Below are 11,328 nucleotides of genomic sequence, written 5' to 3' on the forward strand. Positions count from 1 at the left end.
TTACAGTCCTTAATCCATAATGTTGATATCTCCAGTGAAAAAGTAATCTTGTCTGAATCAGGTGAGAAATATGGAAAGGGATGAAATCAAGGACTTTTTTTTACTGAAAGGATCATTATTATGGATTATAGACTCCACAAGTGACTGCGGTTTTACAGTTGAGATACCTAAATGATTTGTTTCTTACAAACAACAAATTTTCACATTACAAGATGTTACCTGAAGGACTGGACTAGTCGTGTACTGTGATGATTTTATCAGCTGTTTGGACTCTCATTCTGACGGCACCCATTCACTGCAGAGAATCCATTGATACATTTTTATAAATCTGTTCTGATAAAAAAATTTACTCATCTACATATTGTAAACATTTAAAAAAAATAATAATTTTATGATACTTTGTGCCAGTTTCCCAGTAAGTAAATAATTGGTTCCCTTGAACAAACGGGATGGAAACATTATTGTTTATAGGCTAATGTTTTATGTGATATTCCACATTTTTGCTCATGCTTAATTCACAACTTTGGATAGAAATATAGAAAATGAGAATTATAAACTTTAAAAAAAATGCTTAATTTGATCACATTTAACAAAATGTTTTAATAAGATTTATCCTAATATTTAACCATCAATTTGTTCTCTGGTCTCCATCATATTGCATATAGAATCAGACCTCACAAACACACTCTGCTTTGTCTGGTTTTCAGATCTGCAGGATATTCCAGAGGAGAGTGAGTGTGGGACTGAAGCTCACAGTTAACATCAGCTCATCTGGAAGATCCTACCTTAGGGGCTGTTTACACGACAATGTTTTTTAGCCAAAAACGGGAAACTTTTTATGCGTTTTGCCTGTTCGTTTACACGACAACGGCGTTTTGGGGACTGAAAACATATTTTTGAAAACGGGTTTCAAAGTGCAAGTCTTTGAAAACGCCACCGTTATCGTTTCCGTGTAAACACCCAATACGGGAATCTTTGAAAACGGTGATGTCATGTGCATGCATAGTACGTGTTAGTTTTTTTTTGTTTTTTTGTAGTATGTGTTAGGTATGTAGACATGCGCAGTACATGCCGATTTTAAAGGCAAGCGCGAACAAACATACACAACAATGGCGCGGAGTACATTGTAATGGTGTTGCTGCTGAAGAGTTTGCTAACACTTCTTCAGCATAGTGTGGATTTATTTCACCAATATTACAACCAACAGCGGAGACGCATCATATACAACATATAATCGTCACTTCCCTACTGTTTACTAACAAGGTGACAGCGCCAACTACTGGCCTGGCATACGTAATACAGCATTTTTGTCCGTTTTCGCAGATATGCGTCAACGCGATTCGGTTTGAAACGTTGTCATGTATACGTAAAACTTTTTAAAAATGCAAGGGAAAAACCTTTCAGTTTTTGACTACATCGTTGTCATGTAGACGTAGCCTTAACCTCCTCCAAAACTCTAGAAACTCACCTCAGCAGTCAGCTATGACTCAAGGCCTGTTCACACCACGCCAAATACAGAAAAATCAGGTGTGGTTTATTTAATTAAAAGAAACTGCTGTTAAAGGGTTAGTGTAGCTTGCGCTCACTGTTGTAAATGGAAGCAGTTCCGGGAGAATTGTCTTTGATCTTTCAAGCTGTTTAATGGCAGTCAGCAGGTGTTGCATGCATCCGTCCAAAAGCAGTTAAATAAAATGCATCCATCCATAAAAAAAAGTGTCTCACACGGCTCCGGGGGGTGAACAAAGGCTTTCTGTAGCAAATCGATGCGTTTTTGTAAGAAAAATATCTATATTCAAAACGTAATAATCACTTTAATGTAGCTTGCGCTCACTGTTGTACACCGGAAGCAGTTCCGGGTGGATGACGTATGAGGTCAGCGCTGCGCATGCGCCGGTGAGTCTCGTGAAAACCAACGTTTGTTAACAGGAGCAAAGGAAGCAACGTTTCCTTACTTTAGCAAAGGAAAACCAGTCTCCTCTTGGCTAATATGAAAATCCTCTGACATTCTTCTTTACAAATCCTTGTTTTGTACTTCTAATAAGTGACCGTTGTTTTGTTTTGATCTCTCCGCTGCGTTTCCGCATTCGTCACTTCTGAGCGGCACATGCACAACGCCGACCTCATACGTCATTCCCCCAGAACTGCTTCCGGTGTACAACAGTGAGCGCAAGCTACATTAAAGTGATTATTAAGTTTTGAATATGGATATTTTTCTCACAAAAACACATCGATTCGCTACAGGAGGCCTTTGTTCACCCCCCGGAGCCGTGTGAGACACTTTTTTTTAATGGATGGGCGCATTTTATTTAACTTCTTTTGGACTGATGCATGTAACACCCGCTGAGTGCCATTAAACAGCTTGAAAGATCAAATACCATTTTAATATAACTCCGACTGGATTCATCTGAAAAAAGAAAGTCATATACACCTAGGATGACTTGAGGGTGAGTAATTTATGGGCTAATTTTCATTTTTGGGTGAACTAACCCTTTAATGCATCTGACACTAACATTTACATGCTGGCAATGTGGCAGATATTTTTTTATGAATAGGGAATGTAATTCTCTTTTCTGTCTAACTGCACATAACACTGGTGGTGCTCATGAACAGACTATTTTGCTAAACAACAGTGAATAGCAGAGGGAGACGTCTGAATCTTTTCTCTGTCTCTGTATTGTCTTGTATTTGGTGTTGCTTGATAAACACCATAGTGAGGGCTGTTTCAAAAACATGTAAATACTGTTTTAATTTCCTGTCTTCACTGTAAAAATCAGCTGTCTCAAACAACACAACACTTTGTGTACTGGAGTAACCAGGGTAAGGCTGCTTTTTCTATAAGCGCCTCCTTCTCTCAGAGAGTGATTTAGCATTTTCGTTCAGCCCTGCCTTTTTTACATATTGGTTTGAACAGACAAAATGCAAAAATTTGACCAAATTTGTGTTGGTGTGAACAGGCCTTTACGCTGTAGAATAATGTTATTGCATTTTATATTAAACATAGTATAGAACAATGAAGTCTTTTTATCAAGATTTTCAATGTTTTTGTAAACATTGTCTACATTATTTTACAGTTGTTATTTAAATGGTTAATGGTGTATTTTTTTAATGAAAGGACTAAATACCGAGTTGGAACAGAAGGAAACATTAGAAGATATTCTGTTCTCGTGCTGGCTTCCAGTTTTAATATATCAATTGTCAATTTTAGCTGTATTGTCCCATGTTATATTATTGGAAGGATGTGTCATTGGACATGATTTTCTTCTGCTGAAAATAAGTGATATTATGGTAAAGATGAAATGTATGAAATGTAGCACATTGAATGCCCTGCTCATTTGGCAGCAGCTTAAAAAAGACTTTGAATGCAGTTATAACTACAGTTTGCCTCCTATAAATGATAATAAATGTTATGAACAGTGGAGGTTTTCTCTTGTACTGATAAAAAAAAAGTTATTAATATTGATATTGATAATGGAATGAAGTGGAAAAAGATTGTAAATTCTTTTCTGGCCACTTGAAATCACACTAAAGCTTTGTTTAATGGCACACTGTTGATATTGTCTATGTATAAATGTTTGAATGTAAGAGGAAGAACAGCGCCCTTTAAACATAGCTGTTAAATCATTGTTTATATATTGCATTTTTTATTCAGTTTTCATTGTACTGTGTGCTTAAATATATGGCTGTAATCATGTAATATGTCATCTATATAAATGCATTGATAACTGCTTTATTGTATTTCTTTAACTACACAACACATTAACATCTGAACATTTTCCAGTCAAATGAAGCACAAATGTTCTGCCATCTCACACTTCAACCCCACAAAGTACTAAACAAGACAGAACGACAGTTCACAAAACAAAAGTCTGGCGGTTTCAACTTCTCGTTGTGGACGATAACCCAGGTAAGTAAAGGCAATAATAAAGTTTAATAAAGATATGATTTCTGTAATGTGATTAAAATGACATTGTATACAAATAGTCAGTTGAACTATTTAAAAAGAGATAAAAGAAAAGATAGGACATCACTTGAATTGATGGTAAATGTGAAGCTGACTAATAATCCATCTGATGTGGCCGAAGCACTTAATTATTACTTTGTTGACTCGGTAGTCACAATTGCACAATGTTTCTCTCCTAAGTATACAGACGTTTGTCTGGTTAATACAGTGGAACAAGCCCTTACTTTAAGGGCAGTCTCTGAATTAGATGTCAGAAGAACAATTACATCTCTTAACCCATCTAGAGCAAAGGATATATTTGGTATGGATGTAGTAATGCATAAAGAGCTTAGTGAGTCACTAGTTAATCCTATCACTAACATATCAACCTTTCAGTTTCTCAGGGGATGTTCCCATGTGCTTGGAATTCATCTGTTATTGTGCCTATGTTCAAAAGTGGCGATCCTCACTCTGCTAATAATTACAGACCTATTAGTATTTTACCTATAATAGTCTCAAAGGTTGCAGAGAAATTGATGGCTGCACAAATCACTAATTATTTGAATAATAGTTCTTTTGATTTACATCCAATGCAGTTTGGCTTCAGAGCAAACTATTCAACTGAGATGGCAAACTGTTATTTCACTGAAAAAGTTAAGTCTCTATTAGATAAAGGAGGGGATGTTGGGGGCAGTGTTTATTGACCTCAGGAAGGCTTTTGACACTGTAAACCACAGAAGTCTTATGTCTAAATTATTAGGTATTAATTTTTCTCCAGATACTTTAAGATAGATTGAATCATACTTGTTAGGTCGCACACAGTACACTCTTAAAAATAAAGGTGCTTCAAAAGGTTCTTCAAGCGATGCCATAGAAGAACCATTTTTGGTTCCACAAAGAACTATTCAGTCAAAGGCTCTTTAAAGAACCATCTCTTTCTTACTTTTTTATAATCTGAAGAACCCTTTTTCGCCCCAAGGAACCTTTTGTGAAACAGTAAGGTTCTTCAGATGTTAAAGGTGTTTTATGGAACCATTTAGACAAAAAGGTTCTTCTGTGGCATCGTGAAGCACCTTTATTTTTAAGAGTGTATGTTAGTATACAGAATTATAAGTCAGCCCCCCTAAGTATATCCACTGGTGTTCCACAAGGATCTATTCTGGGTCCTTTGCTTTTCACATTGTACAGCAATGATTTCCCATCCGTCTGTCCTAACACTAACATCCAAATGTATGTCAGATTTTAGATTTATTCGTGATTATATGTCATCTGAGGCTGCTTTGATGTATGTGCATTCCATGATTATTTCTCATATCACTTATTGTTTAACTACTTGGTCGCAAGCTAGTATAACTACTCTGAAACTCTTGATAAGAAATCAGTTCAGTTTCATCATTGCTCAATACTAAAAAAATATAATTTGCTAAGCTGGGATAACCTGATCAAATATGTACATATCGGTCTACTGTTTAAGACTATACATAGCCTGACTTCACCATTAAAACAGTTTGTGAATATTAGAACAACTGCTCACCGGTCTACAAGGGGTGGGAAAGAGGGGACTATTCCTCTCAAAAGATGTAAATTTAGTCAGTCTGTATTCTCAGTCAAAGCGGCAAGGGAATGGAACAACACGCCATCAACAATTTTAGAAGACTATACATATAGTTATTTTCGGTTTCATTTTAAAAAATGGTTACTGACAACTCAGCACTGTCAACTGTATTCTTGACAGTAGACTTCTTTGTACTAATTGCTCTTGGCTTTGTTGCTTTCTCCTGTCGCCATCTTTCTCTCTCTCTCCTTTTCCTTATATTTGATTTGTCTAGATAACTACTTATATTTGTATTTTAGTAGTGATTTTTATTGTGCATTCATGTATCTGTATTTTTTCAGTATTTTACTTTTTACTCCCTGTTCTTTGTAGATGTGTATATGCGTGTAAGATGCTGTTTTTGTTTTTAGGGTGACTTTTTAACATTCTGTCAAGGGTCTACAGATGGAAAATAGCCTTTTTGGCTAATTCTGGCACATTTACAGTCATGTTTATTAATGTGCATTGCCCCTGTAAACAAATAAACTAAACTAAACTAGAACTGTCATTGCTAACAGGTCTACCTAAACATATTTTAGGCATCGGCAAAGACAGTTGTGTAGTGTGAGAAAACCTCAATCTGACAACTTTAAAAGTTGTGTAGTGTGTGTTAAATGTCAGTCACTTTCGCAATCAAATTTTATACACTATTTGTGCATCTCTATCCTGATATTTCTAATGTATTTCTTTTTTAACATTTTAACTTTCACTAAGAATTATAGCTCAACTCTAATTTGCCCTCGCACATATCCAAACAAAGCACGTTGACGTACCCTGTCCCAGTTTTTGGAAATAAGGAATTAAAAAAATTAATGGTCAGAGATATCGTACGACTTCAGATGATTTGAAATAACACACACAAACCATATGGACTACTTTTATGTGTTTTTGACAAGAACAGTCACAGTTCTTTCACCCCTCAGCGATTCAAGGATGAAAATGGAATTTGTCATTTGTATAATTAAATACATTAATATTGTACACAGAACGTACCGAACAACATAATAGTACTTTTTAATAATCATCCATCAAAATAAAAGTATATACAAAATTATATATATGTATATAAAATCAAGGCAAAGAATGATCCTTTTTGTTACAAAAAGAAAATAAGACACTTTTTGGAATGCCAAGAGGGTGAGTAAATTATGACGAGAACCATTCATTAAAATACAGAAGAGTTAGCATGTTCTCCAGTGAGCAGGATATACGAACTGATGGCAAAAAGCAGCTTTTATTTTTCCGGTTTAATGTTATGTAGTGTGTTTGATTCCTCCTCCCGTGACTTGATCAAAGACAGTAGATCCTCCAGCTGTTTCTCCAGAACGTCATCAGCTCCATCGTTCCTAATGATAAAGTCAAACTTCACACCCTCATCCAAACCACACTCGGACTCGGCGTCGTCTATACCTGGACAGGTACATAAGGACATGATCACGCCATTACCACAATCCCCACAACACTGTTATGATGTGTTTTTCTTAAAGGGGTCATATGATGTTGCTAAAAAGAACATTATTTTGTGTATTTGGTGTAATGAAATGTGTTTATGCGTTTTAAGGTTAAAAAAACACATTATTTTCCACATACTGTACATTACTGTTTCTCCTCTATGCCCCGCCTTTCTGAAACGCGTAGATTTTTACAAAGCTCATCATTCTGAAAAGCGAGGTGTGCTGTGATTGGCCAGCTATCCAGTGTGTTGTGATTGGCCGAATACCTCAAGCGTGTGACGGAAATGTTACGCTCCTACCATACTGTGATGCCGTGTCCCGGCGCAATGAGACAAAAACATTAAAACCCATTATAAACGAGGCATCTGTTGCATCCAGTGGGGACATACTGTAATTATGGATTATAATGACTTATACTGTCTTTTTACGCATTGCGTTGCATCACGCCGCGTAAACATAAAACCATGTCTGCATTTGTGAACGGAGAAATGACAAACAACAAGCGCTACTCTACACTACTCAAAACTCACGTTTGAATCATCAGTGGCAAATCCTTTAAATATGAAAATGTACTTACAGTCTGTGAGTCAGAACAGCCGGCATTGTAGTCTACTCTCACAGGATCAGGAAACAGTCCTCCATAAAATGCACTGCACACATCTGAATATTTGGGTTGAGCTGTTCTGGAACAGTGTTGTAAATACAACTTAACCACATTTCTAGTCATGTCCTCTTTAGGAAGACCAAACAAAGTATTTTCGCTTTCGCAACGAAATACACAGCGTCTCCTCTCATGTAGGCGGCGGTGGCAGCAACAAAAAAGTTACGCCTTCTTTCTTTGCGTGAACATTTGCGCGGCGTTATGCAAATCTTCCCACACAGTGATGTAGACATGTGGGGGCGTGTTTAAACGAGGCGTTTTAGGAGGGCGTGGACGAGTCTTAACTTTTATAAAGAATATCTCTTTGGGGTTGAGACTTTAGTCTTTGCAACTTTAGGGATCTCATCTATTCACGAACAGCTTGTAACACTCCAAAGAGAAAGGAAAACTTGAAATCGCATCATATGACCCCTTTAAGCATTTTTACCTGTGGCGTATCTCCACCCCCTCTGTGATCTCGTCTGCTCAGAAGCCTCCACCCGGACACAGATACATCTGTCAGGAAATTCTTCATGGAACCATTGCACGTCTGACATCCTTCTGCAATCGCTGATTATCTGAGCGAGGGATAGTATGTGATATATGTCAGACACAATTTCTTCAAGTTATACCACTCTTTTATTTTTACGGGTTGTAGTGAAGACATTTGAGTTTCTCTGTGTATCTTATGATAGTTTTTCTCAAATGAAATGGTGAGAGAGCAGCTCTGGAGATCAAGTGAGTCAAGCTTGCTTTAGTATGTGTAGTAGACTAAAGCTGCGCTGCTCATTCACACATTCTTAGATCATCTTAAGACTTAACTCCAGCTTGCAGGTTGTTGAGGGTGAGAGAGCTCATACCCAGATGGGCTGTGTGGCATGTTTGATGGCCAGCCTACAGAAGAAGCCGGAGTCCTGCTGTCTCTTCATCTCACCCCAGCAGATCATATCAGCACGATAGCTCTCCTTATACTGACCAGAACCCAACAGCTCCTCGTAGTCAAGACTATGATCCTGATATTCAGAAATACACCAGTTTCTGTTAAAGTTGTCACAGAGAACAACAACAATTTCCATTTCAGAACACAAACAGAATGATATTTCGGAGAATTCACCTCAACGTTTAAATGCATTTGTCACTCCCAAAAGTTTGCAGCGTGTTTCCAAAAAAAACAACAGTTACTGTTACCACAATAAACTAATAAATAATGTTGGCTTAACATAGCAGTACTGATATTCTTCTTAATTCTGAGACCAAGCATTTCTTACTGTAACTCCTCTTTTAAACTACATCCACCCAACCAAGCAAAGACCTTCTTGCTTATAATTGGCCGAGCAATCAGCAAGAACCAGTAGTATTGTTTTAGTATCGTTGAGATACTCTTATATTAATATTTTGAATTAGTTTTCATTTTTATATTTTAAATCATTTTTCTGCAGTTTTTTCATTTTCCTTAGTATATTTATTTTTCTATATAGTTATTTTTATAATGAGAATTGTTGCAACTAGCTGAAAGAAAACAAGTTTAGGTTTATTTTTTATTTCAAGTAATGAAAATGTTTTTATTTTATTGTTTTCATTTCTGATTTTCATTTTAGTTAACTACAATGCAGTGCAGTAATGTTTTCCCAGAAACAAGTAGGCTAATATTATTTTGTGTTATTTATATGTGACCCTGGACCACAAGACCAGTCATAAGGGTTCATTTTATGAAAATTAGATTTATACATCATCTGACAGCTGAATAAATAGCTTTAAATAAGCTTTCCATTGATGTGTGGTTTGTTATGATAGGACAATATTTGGCTGAGATACAACTATTTGAAAATCTGGAATCTGAGGGTGCAAATGCAGATGAGCTGAAGGCCACTGTCAAAGAAACCTGGGCTTCCATACCACCTGAGCAGTGCCACAGGCTGATTGTCTCCATGCCACGCTGAATTGAGGCAGTAATTCATGCAAAAGGAGGCCCAACCAAGTATTGAGTACATGTACAGTAAATGAACATACTTTCCAGAAGGCCAACAATTCACTAAAAATGTTTTTTTTATTGGTCTTATGAAGTATTATAATTTGTTGAGAGAGTGAATTGGTGGGTTTTTGTGAAATGTGAGCCAAAATCATCACAATTAAAAGAACCAAAGACTTAGACTACTTCTGTCTGTGTGCACTGAATTTATTTAATACACAAGTTTCACAATTTGAGTTGAATTACTGAAATAAATGAACTTTTCCACGACATTCTAATTTATTGAGATGCACCTGTATTATATGAGTAACCTGTGTCAAACTGTAATAAGCTTGCTGAACGGCATGCTTTTTGTAAATGATAACTAACATTAGTGAAAATTGTGTTAAAATAAAATCTAGTGTAAAACAAGGTCACGTTATTCTCCTCACCCCTCAGCTATCGAAAAATAAGAGGGAAACATGAAGAGGTTACAGGTTATTTACAGCAGTTTAGATGAGAAGAAGGTTCAGTTTTTAAAGCAAACATCGCCTGTATCATATCTATATCAAACATCATAGCTGTGGCTGATTGAGATGCACCAATCTACTAAAATAAATGGCTTAGGGATACTGGCCCAGCAATTATTTTGAGACTTTTCAATTAAAATAACTGTATTGGCATTATATATCAAAATAGTGAAACATGGTGTGCATTAAAAAAAAATTGAATCTAGCACATGCCCTAACAAAACATGTTTGTTATGTATATAATGATACATATATATTGTTCAAAACGTTATACACTATAAATATATTGTTCAAAATCAAAAAAGACTTTGTGGAACATGATTTTTGTTAATGTGATGAAATATACCATTGGTTACTCTGATACACCTTTGTAAGCTTGACAGGAAATGACTTCATACATCCACAAAAAATGACTACAAAATATAAATTTGCTACAAATAATTACAAAATGGCTCAGAAAACTATTTTTTTTATTATATGTATGTATTATATACATACAGATAATCAGCAGATTTATGTGGGCTATTAAAGCCTGATAAATGATACAGAACATAAAACCCATATGCAAACATTTTCTTTAGATTTCTTTCTTTGCGTGCACATTTGGGCTGCATTATGCAAATATTTCCACATAGTGAGGTAGATATGTGGGGGCGTGTTAGAACGAGCCGTTTTAGGGGGGCGTGGCAGAGTCTTAACTTTGATAAAGAATATCTCTTTGGTTTTGAGACTTTAGTCTTCGCAACTTCAGGGATCTTATCTATGCACAATCAGCTTGTAACACTCCAAAGAGAAAGGAAAACTTGAAATCGCATCATATGACCCCTTTAATGTTTTGTCTAATGGTTCAGTAACTGTTCCCTTTAAACAAATCTGGCTAGTATTTCATATGTCAGGCTTTAAAACAGTGCAAGGCAGCAGATGTGTACTGTACCTTAGCATACTGCTGTTTGAGAGGTGCAGACAGTCTGAGTATGCAGCACATCTCTGCTGTCAGTCTGTCATTTAGAAGAGCATATATGTATTCATGCATTTCATCTATTCACTCAACAGTGTTACATCAAACTCGAGACCTCACCTTTTCTGTATTACATCTGTCACATAGTCCTTCCCTGACTTTCGCTTCCCACTGAATAAAAGAATGATCCTTGCTTGTGTAGATGTCATGGTTGTGTTCCACATTCATATACAAAACTCACACATGACTAATATTCAGACAGGA

General features: G+C 36.3%; 2 protein-coding genes across 3 annotated transcripts in view; one reads left to right on the forward strand and one right to left on the reverse strand.

The window, feature by feature from the left end:
* LOC107551745 (rho guanine nucleotide exchange factor 2-like) overlaps positions 1-880 on the forward strand; it is a 56,799-nt gene extending 55,919 nt beyond the window's left edge. The window contains exon 21 of the mRNA XM_016233467.1: positions 708-880. Within this exon, the coding sequence (XP_016088953.1) occupies positions 708-760 (53 nt within the window). The 3' untranslated portion in view covers positions 761-880. The remainder of the gene's footprint in view (positions 1-707) is intronic.
* A 5,506-nt stretch (positions 881-6,386) lies between these two features.
* Positions 6,387-11,303, reverse strand: pmvk (phosphomevalonate kinase). Of its 2 annotated transcripts, XM_016233451.1 has the most exons (5): positions 11,185-11,303; positions 11,041-11,104; positions 8,489-8,641; positions 8,077-8,206; positions 6,388-6,944 (listed from the first exon to the last, which is right to left on the reverse strand). In XM_016233451.1, the coding sequence occupies exons 1-5, from the start codon at positions 11,286-11,288 to the stop codon at positions 6,769-6,771; spliced, it is 627 nt and encodes a 208-aa protein (XP_016088937.1). In that variant the 5' UTR covers positions 11,289-11,303; the 3' UTR covers positions 6,388-6,768. The 2 variants fall into 2 exon arrangements, with proteins under 2 accessions (XP_016088938.1, XP_016088937.1); XM_016233452.1 differs by lacking the exon at positions 11,041-11,104 and having other exon boundaries at positions 6,387-6,944.
* Between the last annotated feature and the right edge of the window lie 25 nt (positions 11,304-11,328).

The sequence above is a fragment of the Sinocyclocheilus grahami genome, unplaced genomic scaffold (assembly GCF_001515645.1).
Source record: "Sinocyclocheilus grahami isolate Dianchi unplaced genomic scaffold, SAMN03320097.WGS_v1.1 scaffold431.1, whole genome shotgun sequence".
Classification (NCBI taxonomy): Eukaryota; Metazoa; Chordata; class Actinopteri; order Cypriniformes; family Cyprinidae; genus Sinocyclocheilus; species Sinocyclocheilus grahami.

Coding starts and splice junctions, on each gene's coding strand:
- pmvk (XM_016233451.1), bottom strand. CDS start 11,288: ATGTGGAACACAACCATGACATCTACACAAGCAAGGATCATTCTTTTA. Junction 11,105..11,184: donor ACAGATGTAATACAGAAAAG/GTGAGGTCTCGA, acceptor TCTAAATGACAG/ACTGACAGCAGAGATGTGCT. Junction 8,207..8,488: donor ATGCCACACAGCCCATCTGG/GTATGAGCTCTC, acceptor TCCCTCGCTCAG/ATAATCAGCGATTGCAGAAG.